Here is a 19,889-nt window from a genome sequence, read left to right on the forward strand (position 1 = left end):
CCCAGTGTCCCCTCACCTGCATGATGATGGTCGGTGTCCCCAGTGTCCCCCCTGTCCCCAGGGTCCCCTCACCTACATGGTGATGGTCAGTGTCCCCAGTGTCCCCCCTGTGTCCAGTGTCCCCCCTGTCCCCAGTGTCCCCTCACCTGCATGGTGATGGTCGGTGTCCCCAGGCCACCCCCGGCCGCGGTGGCCGTGATGGCCGCGGGGTTCAGGACCTGGCTGGACAGGGTGGCAATTGTCCCCAGCGTGGTGATGGGGGTGGCCAGCGAGGCTGTGGCACTGTGGCCACCTGCTCCCCCGGCCAGGCTGGTGGACACTGTCCCTGTCACCGTCCCCAGAGTGGTCACACCTGCCAGGAACACGAGGGCAGTGAGTGACCGTTCAGGAAAGTGACCATAAAGTGACCCCGTGGTGCCACAGTGACCCCACAGTGACCCCGTGGTAACCCCCCCCCCCCGTGATGTGGGGACAGTCACCCCCCCAAGTGACCTCCTGCTGTCCCCCTACTGCCCCCATGACCCCCCCCCACTCACCCAGTGGTACCCTTGACCACAAGGGTGGTCACCTCAGTGTCCCCATGGTGACCCCAATGACCCCTCCAGTGACCTCTCAGTGACCAATGACCCCCTGGTAACTCCCCACCCCCACCTTGACCCAAGTGACCCTTGGATGGCCCAATGACCCCTCCAGTGACCAGAGGTGTCCTTGACCACCAGGGTGGCCACCCCAGTGACCCAGAGATGACCCTTGACTACAAGTGACCTTCTGCTGTCACCACTCCAGTGACTCAGAGGTGACCCAAAGGTGACCCAGAGTGACCCCAACTCACCAGAGGTGTCCTTGACCACCAGGGTGGCCACCCCAATGACCCAGACATGACCCTTAACCACAAGAGACCTTCTGCTGTCACCACTCCAATGACTCAGAGGTGACCCAAAGGTGACCCAATGACCCCCAGAGTGACCCCAACTCACCAGAGATGACCCTTGACCACCAGGGTGGCCACCCCAATGACCCAGAGATGACCCTTGACCACAAGTGACCTTCCCTTGTCACCACTGCAGTGACTCAGAGACGACCCCTGACCACAAGTGACCTTCTGCTGTCACCACCCCAGTGACCCAAAGGTGACCCAGTGACCCCAGAGTGACCTCACTCACCGGTGGTGCCCTTGACCACCAGGGTGGTCACCGTGGGCTTGACGGCCGAGACGGTGACGGGGGTGACCAGCCGGACCCCCCCCATGGGCACCGTCCTCAGGATTGTCCCTGGCTGTCCCGGGGCTCCCTTCAGCACCACCTGGGGGACACGGGGACACCGCTGTCACCTGGGCACCCTCGGGGCTGGCACCCCTTGGGGACACCCCGCCAGCGTCCCCAAACCCCCCTTGCCACTGTCATCAACGTCCCCAACCCCTCATTTGACCCCACCCCGGTGTCCCCAGTGTCACCAAACCCCCCTTGCCACTGTCATCAATGTCCCCAACCCCTCAGCTGACCCCACCCCGGTGTCCCCAGTGTCACCAAACCCCCCTTGCCACTGTCACCAATGTCCCCAACCCCTCATTTGACCCCACCCCGGTGTCCCCAGTGTCACCAAACCCTTGTCTGACCCCACCCCGGTGTCCCCAACCCCTCCCCATGTGACCCCACCCCTGTCCCCTTCATTGACCTTGAAATTCCCCAATCTCAGGTGTCCCCGGGGGGGGTTCAGGTGTCCCCAGATGTCCCCATGTGCCCCCGGGGTGGCTCAAGTGTCCCCAGGGTGGGTTTCAGGTGTCTCCAGGGTGGGTTTCAGGGGTCCCCATGTGCTCCCGGGGTGGTTCAAGTGTCCCCAGGGTGGGTTTCAGGTGTCCCCAGGTGTCCCCAGGGTGGCTTTCAGGTGTCCCCAGGGTGGCTTTCAGGCGTCCCCAGGTGCCCCCGGGGTGGTTCAGGTGTCCCCAGGGTGGTTCAGGTGTCCCCAGGGGAGGGTTCAGGTGTCCCCAGGTGTGCCCTCACCTGTGTCACGCCCTGCTGGCCGTGCCCCCCACCCAGCTTGGGGACAGCTGTGATGATCTTGGCGGGGGTCCCGGTGCCCGAGGTCATCACCTTGGTGGTGATGATGGTGATGGGGGACTTGATCCCAGGGCTGCTGGTGACACCTGGGGACACCGGGGGTCACGGGGGGGTCAGCAGGGTGACAGGGACACGGGGGGTCATGGGGGGTCACAGGGGGACATGGATAAGGGGGGGGGTCACAAGGGGGTCAGCAGGGTGACAGGGACACTGGGGAACATGGGGGGTCACAGGGGGACATGGATAAGGGGGGGGGTCACAAGGGGGTCAGCAGGGTGACAGGGACACAGGGGGCACAGGGACATGGGGGGACAGGGACATGGGGGGGACATGGGGGGGACAGGGACACTGGGGGACACGGGGGGGTCAGCAGGGTGACAGGGACATGGAGGGGACAGGGACATGGGGGGGTCACAAGGGGGTCAGCAGGGTGACAGGGACACGGGAGGGACATGGGGGGTCATGGACACACAGGGACAGGGACATGGGGGGGGTCACAGGGGGACATGGGTCAGGGGGACACGGGGGTCACCGCCCTGTCAATCACTGGTGGCCCCTAACTGGGAGGTGATGGAGGATTGGGGGGATGGGGGAGTTTGGGGGTCACAGGGATGGTTTGGGGGTCTCAGGGTAATTTGGGGAGGGGTCTCACTGACTGGGTGATGATGGCAGACATGGGGATGATTTTGGTGGGGTCAGGGGGGACGTTTGGGGGTCTCAGGGCAGGGTCAGGGATAGTTTGGGGGTCTCAAGATGGGTTCATTTAATTTGGGGAGGGGTCTCATTCACTGGTACCCCTGACTGGGTGATGATGGCCGACATGGGGATGGTTTGGTGGGGGTCTCAGGGTAATTTGGGGAGGGGTCTCACTCACCGGTAGCCCCCGACTGGGTGATGATGGCCGACATGGGGATGGTTTTGGTGGGGGTCTCAGGGGGTTTGGGGGTCTCAGGAAGATCAGGGCTGGTCTGGGGTCTCAGGGTAATTTGGGGAGGGGTCTCACTCACCGGTGGCCCCCGACTGGGTGATGATGGCCGACATGGGGATGGTTTTGGTGGGGGTCTCAGGGGGTTTGGGGGTCTCAGGGCAGGGTCAGGGATGGTTTGGGGGTCTCAGGGTAATTTGGGGAGGGGTCTCACTGACCAGTACCCCTGACTGGGTGATGATGGCCGACATGGGGATGGTTTTGGTGGGGGTCAGGGATAGTTTGGGGGTCTCAGGAAGATCAGGGATGGTCTGGGGGTCTCAAGGCAGGGTCAGGGCTGGTCTGGGGGTCTCAGGGTAATTTGGGGAGGGGTCTCACTCACCGGTAGCCCCTGACTGGGTGATGATGGCCGACATGGGGATGGTTTTGGTGGGGGTCTCAGGGGGTTTGGGGGTCTCAGGGAGGTCAGGGATAGTTAGAGGGTCTCAGGGCAGGGTCAGGGATGGTTTGGGGGTCTCAGGGAGGTCAGGGATGGTTTGGGGGTCTCAGGGCAGGGTCAGGGATGGTTTGGGGGTCTCAGGGAGGTCAGGGCTGGTCTGGGGGTCTCAGGGTAATTTGGGGAGGGGTCTCACTCACCGGTAGCCCCCGACTGGGTGATGATGGCCGACATGGGGATGGTTTTGATGATGGTGGTGGTCCCGGGCTTGGTGGTGCTGGGGGACACGCTGCTGATGCCCAGGATGGTGGGGGGCTTGGCCGCCCCCGCCCCCGCCTGCGTGCTGGTCAGGATGGTGGTGGGCTTCCCCTCCCCCGACGTCACCAGCTTCAGGATGGTCCCCGCGGGCAGGGGACCCTTGGTCTGTGGGGGGAGGGGTCACTCAGGGGCGTGGTCACTCACCAGAGTGGTCATTCGGGGAGTGGTCACTCATGGGGGGTCAGCGAGAGGAGGGGTCATTCAGGGGGGTGGTCACTTGGGGGGGGTCACTCAGGGGAGTGGTCACTCAGGAGAGAGTGGCCATGCAGGAGAGAGTGGTCACTTAGGAGTGGTCACTCAGGGGACCAGTGGTCAGTGAATTTTGGTCAGAGATTCAGGGGCTTGAGAGGTCCCAGTGATTTGGGGGATTTTTGGGGTGATTTTGGGGTGATTCTGAGAGATTTTGGGGTATTTTGAGGGATTTTGGGGTGTCACCTGGATGATCTGGGTGACAGGGCCACTCCAGGCCTGCCTGGTGACAGCCCAGGGGTGGTTTGGGCAGGGGGGTCTCTGTAACTTGGGGGGTCTCAGTGATTTGGGGATGATTTGGGGGCAGTTTTGGGGTGACTCTGGGGGATTTTGGGGTGTCACCTGGATGATCTGGGTGACAGGGCCACTCGAGGCCTGCCCGGTGACAGCCGAGCTCTGCACAGGTTTCGTCTGCACCACCGACATCACCTTGCCCAGGTTGGAGATCTGGGGGGGGCCCGGGGGGGGTCAGAGACCCCCCAAATCTGTGTGTCCCCCTCCCCAAGAACCCCCAAATCTGTGTCTCCCCTCCCCAAGAACCCCCCAAATCTGTGTCTCCACTCCCCAATGTCCCCAAACCCATGTCCCTACCCCCCAATGTCCCCAAACCCCTGTCCCCACCCCCTCAATGTCCCCTCTGTCCCCAAACCCCATCCCCACCCCCTCAATGTCCCCCCCGCCCCCACCCCCTCAATATCCCCTCTGTCCCCAAACCTGTGTCCCCCCCATCCCCAGCCCCTCAATGTCCCCTCTGTCCCCAAACCTGTGTCCCCACACCCCTGTCCCCACCCCCTCAATGTCACCTCTGTCCCCAAACCCCTGTCCCCAAACCCCTGTCCCCACCCCCTCAATGTCCCCCCTGTCCAAACCCGTGTCCCCCTCTGTCCCCAAACCCGTGTCCCCAACCCCTCAATGTCCCCCCTGTCCCCAAACCCATGTCCCCCCCGTCCCCAAACCCCGTCCCCACCCCCTCAATGTCCCCTCTGTCCCCTCACCAGGGCGCTGCCCCCCGGCACCGAGATGGGGCTCTTGACCAGCGTGATGGTCTTGGTGACCCCTCCGACCACCGTGGTGACCACCTGGGCCTGCTGGGCCACTGTCACCGTCCCCGACTTGTGCACGGTGATGATGGGCCTGGTGGCCGCGTTGGTGGCCGCGGGGGACGCCCCCGCCGTGCCCACCTGCGCCGCCGCCGTCTTCAGCATGCGCGTGGCAGGGTTGCTCACCTGGGGGGACATTGAGGGGACATTGAGGGGACAGCGTGGGGACATTGAGGGGACAGTGTTGGGACATTGAGGGGACAGCATGGTGACAGCGTGGGGACATTGAGGGGACATTAAGGGGACAGTGTGGGGACAGCATGGGGACATTGAGGGGACAGCGTGGGGATATTGAGGGGATAGTGTGGGGACAGCGTGGGGACATTGAGGGGACATTGAGGGGATAGTGTGGGGATAGTGTGGGGACATTGAGGGGACAGCGTGGGGATAGCATGGGGACATTGAGGGGACAGCGTGGGGATATTGTGGGGACAGCGTGGGGACATTGAGGGGACAGCGTGGGGACATTGAGGGGACAGCGTGGGGACAGCGTGCGGACATTAAAGGGACAGTGTGGGGACATTGAGGGAAGATTGAGGGGACATTGAGGGAACAGCATGGGAATATTGAGGGGACATCGTGGAGACAGTGTTGGGACATTGAGGGGACATCGTGGGCACAGTGTGGGGACATTGAGGGGACAGCGTGGGGACATGGAGGGGACAGCGTGGGGACATTGAGGGGACAGTATTAGGACATTAAGGGGACAGCGTGGGGACATTGAGGGGATAGTGTGGGGACATTGAGGGGACAGCGTGGGGACAGCGTGGGGACAGCGTGGGGACAGCGTGGGGATATTGTGGGGACATTAAGGGGACAGCGTGGGGTCACTGAGAAGAGATTGAGGGGACAGCGTGGGGACATTGAGGGGACATGGTGGGGAGGTTGTGGGGATAGCGTGGGGACACCCACAAGGCTGCTGGTGATGCCACAGTGTCACCCTGAGTCACCCGGTGTCACCCCCGTGACCCCCTCAAGCCCCCCACTGATACCACGGGGTCACATCGAGTGCCACCCCAGGTCACTCCAGCCCTGGTGACACCACGGTGACAACAACACCCCCCAGTGCCACCCAAGCCCTGGTGACACCACAGTGACAACGACACTCCCCAGTGCCACCCAGGCCCCCGCAGTGTCCCCTACCATGACAGGTGACGAGGCCACCTTGACGGTGGCGGGCAGGGTGGTGGCCCCGGGGGTGACAGCCACTGTCTTGACGATGGTGGCCCCCGCGGGGACGCTGAGCACGGTGGGCGCCGAGGCCGGGGGGATCTTCTGGGTGGCCGCGGCCGCTGCGGCCAGCGCGGCCATGCCGCTCATCTGGGGACTGCTGCCGATCACCTGCGAGGGGACACACCTGAGCACACCTGGGGACAGCTGGGGACAGCTGGGGGCACACCTGGGGACAGCTGGGGGCACACCTGAGCACACCTGGGGACAGCTGGGGACAGCTGGGGGCACACCTGAGCATACCTGGGGACAGCTGGGGACAGCTGGGGGCACACCTGAGCACACCTGGGAACAGCTGGGGACACACCTGAGCACACCTGGGGACAGCTGGGGGCACACCTGGGGACAGCTGGGGGCACACCTTAGGAAAGCTGGGGGCACCTAGGGACACCTGGGGGCACACGTGAGGACACCTAGGGACACCTGAGCACACGTGGGGAGACCTGGGGGCACATCTGAACACACCTGGGGACAGCTGGGGACACACCTGAGCACACCGGGGGACAGCTGGGGGCACACCTGAGTACACCTGGGGACACACCTGAGGGCACACCTGGGGACTGCTGGGGACACACCTGAGCACACCTGGGGACACCTGGGGACAGCTGGGGGCACACCTGAGTACACCTGGGGACTGCTGGGGGGACACCTGAGCACACCTGGGGACTGCTGGGGGGACACCTGAGCACACCTGGGGACTGCTGGGAGCACACCTGGGCACACCTAGGGACAGCTAAGGGCACCTGATCACACCTGAGGGTACACCTGAGGGCACCTAGGACAGCAAGGTGACACCCAGGTACCACCTCTGTCCCACCTGTGCCACCCACACACCCCCTGGCGTGCACCTGTGTCCCACCTGTGTCCCCAGATATCCCCCCAGGACCCTCTGGGCTCTCTCCCTCTGTCCCCAACCACGCCCAGGTCCCCTCCCCGTGTCCCCCCAGGTGTCCCCAGGTGTCCCCGCTCTCACCGTGCCCTGGGGGCTCTGGGTGGGCACCACCATCCTGACGCCGGCGGGCAGCGATGTCACCGTCACCGGGGCCTTGCCGGGCCCGGCCGAGCGCACGGTCACCAGCGGTGGCCCCGCGGTGGCCGCAGGGGGACCCGTCACCTTCAGCACTGCTGGCACACCTGGGAGGGGACAGGGGCGTCAGGGACACCCAGGGACACCCCCCGTGTCCCCTGTCACCCTCAGCACCTTCCCGTGTCCCTCTCAGTGTCCCCCCCATCCCAATGTCCCCCCTAATGTCCCCCCTGTGTCCTCATCCCTACCCCCACCATGTCCTCCCCAAATGTTCCCAATGTCCCCAATGTCCCCATTTCTCCCCCCAATGTCCCCATCTCCCCGCCATGTCCCCCCAATGTCCACATTTCCACCCCCAACAATGTCCCGGATGTCCCCATCTCCCCACCATGTCTCCACTATCCCCATTCTCCCTCCCACAATGTCCCCAATGTCCCCCACAATGTCCCCAATGTCTCCCACAGTGTCCCCAATGTCCTCCACAATGTCCCCAATGTCCCCCACCAATGTCCCCAATGTCCCCATCTCCCCGCCACGTCTCCACTATCCCCATTATCCCTCCCACAATGTCCCCAATGTCCTCCACAATGTACCCAATGTCCCCCACAATGTCCCCAATGTCTCCACCTCTCCCCCCCCACCCCAGCAACGTCCCCATGTCCCCCCCCAGTGTCCCCAACACCCCCTTGTCACTCACCAGGTGCCCTCCCCGCCGTGGCCGCTCCGCTGGCCGCCGCCGCCGTCGCCCCCCCCGGCCGCGGGCAGCACCTGCAGGGTGGCACCGGGGGCCGCGGCCACCGTCCCCCCGGCCCCCCCGGCGGCCGCCGCCGCCGCCACCGCCGCCACCCCTCCGGCGGCGCCGCCTCCGGCCGCGCCCGCCGCCGTCCCCGCGGCGCCCACGGCGGCGGCGGTGACGCCGGGCGGGTTGGGGGGCGCGGCGGGCGGGGGCAGCAGGGTGAGCCCCACGCCCCCCAGCTGGGGCAGGGCGGGGGGCGCGGGCGGCGGGGCGGGCGCGGCGGGCGCGGGGCTCTTGGGGGGGTTGGCGGGCACCGAGGGCACGGGCGGCGGCGCGGGCGCGGCGGGCAGCTCGTACTTCTGCAGCTGCAGCAGGTACGAGTCGGCCGTGGGCACCGCGCCCCAGCTCACCTCCAGCGACGTGGTGTTGGCGCGCACCAGCTGCACGCGGCCCGGGGCGGGCGGGCGCTCTGCGGGGAGAGGGGACACCTGGGTACGCCTGGCTACACCTGGGGTACACCTGGGTACACCTGGGTACAGGTGGGTTATGCCTGGCTACACCTGGGGTACAGGTGGGTACACCTGGGCACACCTGGCTACACCTGCGGTATAGGTGGGGTATGCCTGGGTACACCTGGGTACAGGTGGGTACACCTGGGTACAGGTGGGGTATGCCTGGATACACCTGGGTACACCTGTACCACTCATTTCACACCTGGGTACAGGTCGGTACACCTGAGTACATCTGGGTACAAGTGGGTACACCTGAGTTACACCCATACCACTCATACCTCACCTGGGTACACCTGGGTACACCTGGAGTACAGGTGGGTACACCTGGGGTACACCTGGGTACACCTGGGGTATGTTTGGATACACCTGGGTACGCCTGTACCACTCATATCACACCTGGCTACACCTGGGGTACACCTGGGTACAGGTGGGATATGCCTAGATACACCTGTACTGCTCATTTCACACCTGGGTACACCTGGAGTACAGGTGGGTACACCTGGGGTACACCTGAGTTACACCCATACCACTCCTATCTCACCTGGTTACACCTGGGGTACACCTGGGTACAGATGAGGTATGCCTGGATACACCTGGCTACACCTGAAGTACAGGTGGGTACACCTAGGGTACACCTGGGTACACCTGTACTGCGCATATCTCACCTGGGTAACACCTCAGTTACACCTGGTGTCACACCTCAGCTAAACCTGGGTTATACACCTTTATCACACCTGGGTTACTCACCTGTCTCCAGGTACCACAGGTCCTTGCAGCCCCCCTGAGCCCCCCCAGACTCACCTGTCTCCAGGTACCACAGGTCCTTGCAGCCCCCCCGAGCCCCCCCAACTCACCTGTCTCCAGGTACCACAGGTCCTTGCAGCACACCTGGCTGTTCCAGGCCTTGCAGCCCCCCAGACTCACCTGTCTCCAGGTACCACAGGTCCTTGCAGCCCCCCTGAGCCCCCCCAGACTCACCTGTCCCCAGGTACTACAGGTCCTTGCAGCACACCTGGTTGTTCCAGGCCTTGCAGCCCCCCAGACTCACCTGTCTCCAGGTACCACAGGCCCTTGCAGCCCCCCCCCCGACTCACCTGTCCCCGGGTACCACAGGTCCTTGCAGCCCCCCCCCGACTCACCTGTCCCCGGGTACCACAGGTCCTTGCAGCCCCCCTGAGCCCCCCCAGACTCACCTGTCTCCAGGTACCACAGGTCCTTGCAGCACACCTGGTTGTTCCAGGCCTTGCGGTAGCCGTCGCGGCCGCTCCAGATGTACAGGCGGGTGGCGATGGCCACGGCGCAGTGCCCGGCGCGAGCCCGCGGCACGTTGTCCTCCAGGGTCTCCAGCACCAGGGGCTCCCAGGCCATCGAGTCTGGGGGGGTCACACAGGGGTTTGGGGGGGTCACACAGGGGTCTGGGGGTGTCAGGGAGGGGTTTGGGGGAATTTGGGGAGGGGTTTGGGGAGGGGTCTCAAGGTTGCTCCAGGGTCTCCAGCAACAGGGGCTCCCAGGCCATCGAGTCTGGGGGGGGTCACAGAGGGGTTTGGGGGGGGTCACAGAGGGGTTTGGGGGGGTCACAGAGGGGTTTGGGGGGGTCACACAGGGGTTTTGGGGGGTCACAGAGGGGTCTGGGGGTGTCAGGGAGGGGTTTGGGGGGCTCAGAGTGGGGTTTGGGGAGGGGTCCCAGGGTTCCTCCAGGGTCTCCAGCACCAGGGGCTCCCAGGCCATCGAGTCTGGGGGGGTCACAGAGGGGTTTGGGGGGGTCAGGGAGGGATTTGGGGGGCTCAGAGTGGGGTTTGGGGGAATTTGGGGAGGGGTTTGGGGAAGGGTCTCAGGGTTCCTCCAGGGTCTCCAGCACCAGGGGCTCCCAGGCCATCGAGTCTGGGGGATCACAGAGGGGTTTGGGGGGGTCACAGAGGGGCTTGGGGGAATTTGGGGAGGGGTCTCAGGGTTCCTCCAGGGTCTCCAGCACCAGGGGCTCCCAGGCCATCGAGTCTGGGGGGCGTCACAGAGGGGTCTGGGAGGGTCACACAGGGGTTTGGGGGGGTCACACAGCGGTCTGGGGGTGTCAGAGTGGGGTTTGGGGGAATTTGGGGAGGGGTTTGGGGAGGGGTCTCAGGGTTGCTCCAGGGTCTCCAGCACCAGGGGCTCCCAAGCCATCAAATCTGGGGGTGTCACACAGGGATCTGAGGGGGTCAGGGATGGGTTTGAGGGAATTTGGGGAGGGGTCTGGGGCGTCCTCCAGCACCAGGGGCTCCCAGGCTATCGAGTCTGGGGGGGGTCACAGAGGAGTCCAGGGGGGTCACACAGGGGTCTAGGGGAATTTGGGGAGGGGTTTGGGGGGAATTGAGGAGGGGTTTGGGGAATTGGGGAAGGGTCTGGGGGACTCAAAGGAAGGGTTTGGAGGAACTGGGGAGGGGTTTGGGGGGATTTGGGGAAGTATTCAGGGGGGTTTTAAGGTGGATTTGGGGGTCCCGAGACCCCTCCTCACCCAGGCTAAGATTTGGGGTGTTTCAGAGTGGGTTTTAGGGTGGATTTGGGGTCAGTTTTTGGGGGTCCCGAGCCCCCTCCTCACCCAGGTTCAGGCAGGCCAGGGTGTTGGTGCACTTCCACTCCTTCTCGTGCGTCGCCACCTTCACGTCATCCATCACCAGGGGCACCCACCCCCCAAAAACGTACATCCTGGGGGGGGAAAAGAGGTCAGGGGGGGTCAGGGGGGTCGGGGGGACACCCAGAGACCCCCACCCCCCAAAATGTTCATCTTTGAGGGAGTCACAAGACCACTCATGTTAATTAATAAATTAAAATAAACAGAACACTTCTCTAATGACCCCAACCCCCCCTTGAGAAGGGACAGGGACAGAAAGGGACCCCCCCCAGGATAAAGGGGGGGTGGTCAGGGGGGGATTTTGGGGAGGGGTCACCCCCAGACTCACTTGTTGCCGATGGTGGTGGCCGAGTGGAGGCTGCGGGGGAGGGGAGCGACCCCACTCAGGCTCGGCTTGTTCCAGGTCAGCGTCTCTGGAAACGCCCAAAATGTGAGGAAATGGACCCAAAATGTGAGGAAATGACCCCAAAATCACCCAGAATGTGAAAAAAATAATCTAAACCATGAGGAAATGGCCCCAAAATGCGAGAGAACAGCCTCAAAATTCCCCAAAATGTGAGGGAACGGCCTCAAATTGTGAGGAAATGACCCCAAAATGCGAGAAGGAAATGACCCCAAAATGTGAGGAAATAACTCCAAAATGTGAGGAAACAACCCTAAAATGCAAAGAAACGACCCCAAACCCACTGAAAATGTATGGAACAGCCCCAAAACTCTGCAAAATGTAAGGAAAAGTTCCTCCGAGCCCTTTATTCTGTTATGTCACTGCATCCCCCAGACCCCAAATCCCCTAAAAACCCAAAATCCCCCCAAAACATGTCCCCCAGCCTCATGCCCCCACAGATGACAATGTTCCCCAATGTCTCTCACTACCCTCCATTCCCCTGACCCCAAAACCCCTCCAAACCCCAAAAATACCCCATAAAACCCCACAAAAACCCCAAACTCCCTGTACCAATATCCAAAGTCCACAGGTCCCCCAGCCTGCAGCCGCTCATGCCCCCACAGATGACGACGTCTCCCAGTGTCCCTCACTACCCCTTACTCCCCTGACCCCAAAACCCGTCCAAACCCCACAAAACCCTCATAAAACCCCACAAAACCCCTTAAAATCCCCCAAACCCCCGTACCAATATCCAAAGTCCACAGGTCCCCCAGCCTGCAGCCGCTCATGCCCCATAGATGACAACGTTCCCCAACGTCTCTCACCACCCTCTATTCCCCTGACCCCAAAACCCCTCCAAACCCCACAAAACCCTCATAAAACCCCACAAAACCCCATAAAACCCATTAAAACCCCCAAACCCCCATACCAATATCCAAAGTCCACAGGTCACCCAACCTGCAGCCGCTCATGCCCCCGTAGATGACAATGTTCCCCAACGTCTCTCACCACCTTCCATTCCCCTGACCCCAAAACCCCTCCAGACCCCACAAAACCCTCATAAAACCCCACAAAACCCTCATAAAACCCTTTAAAAACCACCAAACCCCTGTACCAATATCCAAAGTCCACAGGTCCCCCAGCCTGCAGCCGCTCATGCCGCTGTAGATGATGACGTCTCCCAGTGTCCCTCACTACCCCTTCCTCCCCTGACCCCAAAACTCCTCCAAATCCCTCCAAACCCCACAAAACCCTCATAAACCCCCCAAAAAACCCCTTAAAACCCCCAAACCCCTGTACCAATATCCAAAGTCCACAGGTCCCCTAGCCTGCAGCCGCTCATGCCCCCGTAGATGACAATGTTCCCCAATGTCTCTCACTACCCCTTACTCCCCTGACCCCAAAACCCCTCCAAACCCCACAAAACCCTCATAAAACCCCACAAAACCCCCAAAAAACCCCTTAAAACCCCCAAACCCCTGTACCAATATTCAAAGTCCACAGGTCCCCCAGCCTGCAGCCGCTCATGCCCCCGTAGATGACAATGTTCCCCAACGTCTCTCACCACCCTCCATTCCCCTGACCCCAAAACCCCTCCAAACCCCACAAAACCCTCATAAAACCCCACAAAACCCTCATAAAACCCCACAAAACCCCCAAAGCCCCCCGTACCAATATCCAAAGTCCACAGGTCCCCCAGCCTGCAGCCACTCATGCCCCCGTAGATGACAATGTTCCCCAATGTCTCTCACCACCCTCCATTCCCCTGACCCCAAAACCCCACCAAACCCTCCAAACCCCACAAAACCCTTATAAAACCCCATAAAATCCCATAAAACCCCACAAAACCCTTTAAAAACCCCCAATCCCCCCGTACCAATATCCAAAGTCCACAGGTCCCCCAGCCTGCAGCCACTCATGCCCCCGTAGATGACAATGTTCCCCAATGTCTCTCACTACCCCTTACTCCCCTGACCCCAAAACCCCACCAAACCCCACAAAACCCCATAAAACCCTCATAAACCCCCCAAAAAAACCCTTAAAACCCCCAAACCCCTGTACGAATATTCAAAGTCCACAGGTCCCCCAGCCTGCAGCCGCTCATGCCCCCGTAGATGACAATGTTCCCCAACGTCTCTCACCACCTTCCATTCCCCTGACCTCAAAACCCCTCCAGACCCCACAAAACCCTCATAAACCCCCACAAAACCCCTTAAAACCCCCAAAGCCCCCCGTACCAATATCCAAAGTCCACAGGTCCCCCAGCCTGCAGCCGCTCATGCCCCCGTAGATGACGAGGCGCGAGCGCCGCCCGTCGCGCTCCGTGTACACCACGGCCGTGTGGGATTCCCGGGGAGGGGGCAGCACCCCGTAGGTGATGGGGATGTCCCAGGCCAGCACCCCCGAGCCAGGGCGCAGCTCCAGCACGTACAGGTCGTTCAGGTACCTGGGGAAAGAGGTATGGGGTCAGGAGATCCTAGAGAAAATCCTAAAAGGGTGTTTGGATATGTGAGACTGCCCTAAAAGATCCCTTACATCCCATAAAATGTGCCCAGGGTGGTCCCAAAGACACCTGTGCCCACATGAGCAGGTGTTCAGAAAGTCAGGAAACCCCAAAAAAATCCTAAAAGGGTGTTTGGATATGTGGGACTGCTCTAAAAAATCCCTTAGATGCCATAAAATGTGCCCAGGGTGCTCCCAAAGACACCTGTCCCCAGGTGTGCAGGTGTTCAGATATCTGGGGAGGGGATTAAGAAGGTCTGGACACCCCAAAAAAATCTTAAAAGGGTGTTTGGATATGTGAGACTACCCTAAAAAAGGTGGTCAGGGATAGGGGATTGCCCTAAAGAGTCCCTTAAATCCCATAAAATGAGCTCAGTGTCACCTGTGCCTATGCAGACAGGTGTTCAGATATCTGGGGAGGGGATTAAGAAGGTCTGGACACTCCAAAAAAATCCTAAAATGGTGTTTGGATATGTGGGATTGCCCTAAAAGGTCCCTTAAATCCCATAAAATGCAGCCAGGGTGGTGCCAATGTCACCTGTGCCCACGTATGCAGGTGATCAGAAAGTCAGGAGGGTTTTTGGGAATGTAGAACGCCCCTAAAAGAGTTCTTAAATCCCCTAAAATGCACCCAGAAAGGTGCCAGTGTCACCTGTGCCCCTGCCATGAACCCCTGAGTCCCCCTAAAATGACCTCAAAGTTTTGATGTCACTCCTGTGCCCCCAAAGGTCCCCCTGTCCCCCCAAGGATGGGCAATGTCCCCAAACTCCCAATCCTATTCCCAAGGCTTTGGGATGCCCCCAGGGTTTTGGGGTGCACCTTCAAAGGTCCCTGTGCCCCCTAAAGGTGATCCCAATGTTTCAGGCTCACCCCCATGCCCCCCAAAAATCCCTGTGTGCCCCTAAACCAGCCCCAAGCCCACTCCCCCTCCAGTTATCCCGAGGATTTCTGGGGTGCCCTCGGGTTTTGGGGCACCCCCAGGATTTTGGGGTGCTCTGTACCGGGGGATGTTGTTCTTGGGGTCCTCGCTGTCGTTGGCCAGCCCCCCAAACAGGTAACACTTGTTGCCCACCAGGGAGAAGCTGTGGCCCAGCCGGGGGCAAGGGGGGGGCCCATTTTTGGGGGTCTTCGCCTTCAGCCGCTTCCACTCCCACCTGGAGGCCTGGAATGGGGAGGGGGGGAGGAAATGTGGGATTTGGGGAGGGGTCTGCAATTGGGGGGCAGCCAGGGGAATGGGGGACCCCAAAACTGGGGGGGGTTCCCAGGTGTTTGGGGGGTGTTCTGGGGAGTCTGGAGAGGGTTCCAGGGTATCTGGGGGGGGGGGGGGATTCCCCAGGTGCTCAGGGGGGTGTTCCCCAGGATTTCCCCAGGTGCTCAGGGTAGGGCTCCCCAGGGGATCCCCAGGTGCTCAGGGGGTTCCCCAGGATTTCCCCAGGTGCTCAGGGGGTTTCCCAGGAGTTCCCCAGGTGCTCGGGGGGGTTCCTCAGGATTTCCCCAGGTGCTCAGGGAGCTCCCCAGGTGCTCAGGTGGGGGTTCCCCAGGTGCTCGGGGGGGTTCCCCAGGAGTTCCCCAGATACTCAGGGGGGGGTCCCCAGGAGTTCCCCAGGTGCTCAGGGGGTTCCCCGGGTGCTCAGGTGGGGGTTCCCCAGGTGCTCAGGTGGGGGTTCCCCAGGTGCTCGGGGGGGTTCCCCAGGTGCTCGGGGGGGTTCCCCAGGTGCTCAGGGGGGGTTCCCCAGGTGCTGGGGAGGTTCCCCAGGATTTCCCCAGGTTCTCAGGGGTTTCCCCAGGTGCTCGGGGGGGGGTTCCCCAGGTGCTCAGGGGGTTCCCCGGGTGCTCAGGGGGGGTTCCCTAGGTGCTCAGGGGGGGTTCCCCAGGTGCTCAGGGGGGGTTCCCCAGGTGCTCAGGGGGGGTTCCCCGGGTGCTGGGTACCTGCAGCTCGTAGAGGTCGTTGCTGTACTTGCCGTACTCCACCATGCCCCCGAACACCAGCAGCCGCGTGCCGTCACACACGAAGCCGTAGGCGGCACAGCCCGGGGGGATGTCCCCCCGCACGGCCGGGATGAACCACTGGTTGGTGGCTGTGGGGACACAGAGGGGACAAAATGGGCACAGGGACACGGGGGGACAGTGAGAACAACCCCCTGAACCCCCGGGATGAACCCCTGGCTGGTGGCTGTGGGGACAAAACGGGGACAGGGACATAGTGGGGAGAGTGACACACTGAGAATGATCCCCTGAACGCCTGGTTGGTGGCTGTGGGGACAAAAGGGGGACAGTGACACAGAGGGAACACTAACAGAGAATGACACCCCCAAACTGCTGGGACGAACCCCTGCTTGGTGGCTGTGGGGACACAGAGAGGACAGGGACACACTGAAAATGACCCCCCCCACCCCAAACCCTCAAAATGAACCGTGGGCTGGTGGCTCTTAGGGACAAGATGGGGACAGAGACACAGGGGGGACACCAGGAATAATCCCAAATCCCATGCCTGTGGGGATCCCACCTGTGCCCCCCCAGCCTCACCTGTGTTGAACATGTGCAGCTCCTCCCCCATCCCATCCCTCTGGGGACCCCCTGTGCCCCCCCAGGTGCCCACCTGTGCTGTACACCTGCAGCTCCTCCCCAATCCCACCCCTCTGGGGATACCCCATCCCCCAGGTGCCCCCCCAGGTGCCCCCCAGTGTTGTAGATGTGCAGCTCCTCCCCAGTCCCACCCCTCTGGGGACACCCCCACACCCCCAGATGCCACCCAGGTGCCCACCTGTGCTGTACACCTGCAGCTCCTCCCATATCCCACCCCTCTGGGGACCCCCTATGCCCCCCCAGGTGCCCACCTGTGTTGTAGATGTGCAGCTCCTCCCCAATCCCACCCCTCTGGGGACCCCCTGTGCCCCCCCAGGTGCCCACCTGTGCTGTACACCTGCAGCTCCTCCCCAATCCCACCCCTCTGGGGACACCCCCACACCCCCAGGTGCCCACCCAGGTGCCCCCCAGGTGCCCACCTGTGCTGTACACCTGCAGCTCCTCCCATATCCCACCCCTCTGGGGACCCCAAGTGCCCCCCAGGTGCCCACCTGTGCTGTACACCTGCAGCTCGTGCCCAATCCCACCCCCCAGGTGCCCCCCCAGGTGCCCACCTGTGTTGTAGACGTGCAGCTCGTCCACGATGCCCTCGTTGCCCCCCCCGAAGACCACGATGAGCTCCTTGATGGCCACGGCTCGGTGGCCGTGCCGGGGCCGGGGCACGGGCCCAGCCCAGCCCACCACCCGCTTCCAGCGCGGCTGCAGCGCGGGGGGGCCCGGGGGGGCCCGCGGCGGGGACCCCCCCCCGCCCAGGCCTGCCATGCGTCCCCCGCTGCCTGTCCTGGGGGGACACGGCGGGGTCAGGTAGGGGGGATGCCCCAAAAATCACCAAAATGGACTGACAGCCCAAAAATCACCAAAATGAACTGACACCCCCCCACTGAGAGTGACACCCCCCTGCTGCCTGTCCTGGGGGGACACGGCGGGGTCAGACATGGGGGATACCCCAAAAATCACCCAAATTAACTGACAGCCCAAAAATCACCAAAATGAACTGACCCATCCCCCACCCCGCCATTGCCTGTCCTGGGGGGACACGGCAGGGTCAGGTATGGGGGATACCTCAAAAATCACCAAAATGAACTGGCACCCCCCCGCTGAGAGTGACACCCCCGCTGCCTGTCCTGGGGGGAAAACGGGGGGGTCAGGTACGGGGGATACCCCAAAAATCACCAAAATGAACTGGCACCCCCCCCCACTGACTGTGACACCCCCCCTGCCTGTCGTGGGGGGACACGGAGGGGTCAGACATGGGGGATACCCCAAAAATCACCAAAATTAACTGACAGCCCAAAAATCACCAAAATGAACTAGCACCCCCCCACACTGACTGTGACACCCCCCCTGCCTGTCCTGGGGGGACACTGGGGGGGGTCAGACATGGAATACACCCCAAAAATCACCAAAATTAACTGATCCCCCCCTAACACTGCCTGTCCTGGGGGGACACGGGGAGTCAGAAACAGAGGACACCCCAAACTGCCCCCCCTACAATGACCTGACCTCCCCCCTCTGCCCGTCCTTTGTGGGATGGGGGGAGGTTGGACATGAGGAACACCCCAAAAACCAAACTAAAAACCCGAGCCCCCCAACCCCGCCCTCCCTTGAGCCTTCTGGGAGGATCGTGGGGGGGTCTGGATGTGGGGGACACCCCCAAAACCCCCCACTGGCACTGATGCCCCCCTCAGAGAAGGATTTGGACATTGGGGACCCCCCACCATTACATCTCTTTGGGGTGGGGGGGGGTGTCCCCAAATCTGGGGGTCAATCCACTTCTGCCCCCCCACAAGCTCCCCAGGGCCACCTCCAACCCCTCCCCCCCAAAATCCTGCATAGAATGTTTAATTACACCCCTCTCCCCACCGCAATTACCCCGAAAGAGTTAATTACCCCCCCCACCACGGCAGGGGGTGTGACAATGGGGGAGGAGTCCACTTGAGGGGGAGGGGAACATTTATTCCACCCCGTTAATTACTTTCTTCATTATGTCTCTCCTTAATTACCCCTCCTCACACCCCAATTTCCTCTCCCCCCCCGAATTTGCCTGCTTTAATCTTCATCTCCCCCCGCCTCAAATTCCCCCATAGGCCGTGCCCCCCACCCAAATTATTCCCTCACACTGTGCCCAACTCCCCCCTCCCCAAATTCGCCCCTCAGGCCGCGCGTCCCCCCCCAAGAATTCAACTCCCCCCTCCCCAAATTCCCCACTCAGACCGCGCCCCACCCTCAGCTTCATCTCCCCCCTCCCCAAATATCCCCTCAGGCCGTGACCCCCCTCAGGATCAACTCCCCCCTCCTCAAATCCCTCCTCAGGCTGTGCCCCCCCCCTCACTTATTGCCCCCCTCAGGTTCATCTCCCCCCTCCCCAAATCCCCCCTCAGGCCGTGCCCCCTCCCCCATCCAAAATGCCCAACCCCCCCCCCCCCCCCCAGCCCTGCCCCTCCCCTCACGCCCCCTCCTCCCCCCTCAGGCCCCTGCGCGCCGCCATCTTGTCTCTGCCCGGGCGGAAAATGGCGGCCGCCTCCTCCCCCCCACCGCCGCCCCCCCCGCTCACCGCGGCCCCGCGGCCGCCTCCCTCTCCCGGCCCGCGGCCGCTCCCCGATTCCCGGCGGCGGCTCCGGGGGTCGCACGGCTGCGGCGGCTCCCGGCGCGGGGCTGCGGCTGCGGGCGGAGCGCGGCGGCGGCGGCCCCTCACGCCGCCCTGGGAGCCGCCATCTTGCGCCTGTGTCCGGCGGCCGCCGAGGGTGGGCGGGAAGCGACGGGAGTGGGCGGGGCCAGCGCGGACACGCCCCCTCCGGACCCGGGCGGCGCCATCTTGGCCGGGGACGGGGGGCGACATTGTAGGGAAGGCGGGACGGGAAAAGGCGGCGGCATTTTGGGAGGGGGACCGGGAGGTGGTTCACCGCCATTTCGGTGGACCCTGGGCCCGGCCCGGTAGCGGCGGGGCTGCGGCGAACGGCGGAGGGGCGCGGGAGGGACTGTACGGAGTCCCGTGAAGGGGCGCGGCCATGGCGCCAACTGAGGGGGTGTGGTCACGGAAAGGCGTGGCCACGCCCACTCACACCGCCTCTTAAAGGAGCCGCCCCTCCAGCCCGCCTTTTACGCGGTTTTCCCTCCTTCGAGCCCCCCCCAAGCCCCGCCATCTCCCGGTGCCGCCCCCACCCGGCCTTCCCGCCGCCCCGTAATCGCTCCCCGGCATATCTAGCCTCGTCCCCCCG

General features: G+C 62.7%; 1 protein-coding gene across 1 annotated transcript in view; it reads right to left on the reverse strand.

The window, feature by feature from the left end:
- Positions 1–19,566, reverse strand: part of HCFC1 (host cell factor C1) — a 30,896-nt gene extending 11,330 nt beyond the window's left edge. Inside the window, 21 exon segments of the mRNA XM_084224031.1 lie at positions 147–352; positions 1,164–1,302; positions 2,001–2,143; positions 2,932–3,025; positions 3,207–3,301; positions 3,365–3,466; positions 3,619–3,841; positions 4,328–4,432; positions 4,981–5,211; positions 6,229–6,426; positions 7,289–7,449; positions 8,189–8,201; positions 8,204–8,547; positions 9,784–9,963; positions 11,166–11,272; positions 11,527–11,611; positions 13,821–14,029; positions 15,087–15,247; positions 16,015–16,163; positions 17,226–17,452; positions 19,226–19,566. Of these exon segments, the coding sequence (XP_084080157.1) occupies positions 147–352; positions 1,164–1,302; positions 2,001–2,143; positions 2,932–3,025; positions 3,207–3,301; positions 3,365–3,466; positions 3,619–3,841; positions 4,328–4,432; positions 4,981–5,211; positions 6,229–6,426; positions 7,289–7,449; positions 8,189–8,201; positions 8,204–8,547; positions 9,784–9,963; positions 11,166–11,272; positions 11,527–11,611; positions 13,821–14,029; positions 15,087–15,247; positions 16,015–16,163; positions 17,226–17,433 (3,153 nt within the window). The 5' untranslated portion in view covers positions 17,434–17,452; positions 19,226–19,566.
- Between the last annotated feature and the right edge of the window lie 323 nt (positions 19,567–19,889).

Source organism: Fringilla coelebs, assembly GCF_963513975.1.
Source record: "Fringilla coelebs genome assembly, chromosome: 33".
Taxonomy (NCBI): domain Eukaryota; kingdom Metazoa; phylum Chordata; class Aves; order Passeriformes; family Fringillidae; genus Fringilla; species Fringilla coelebs.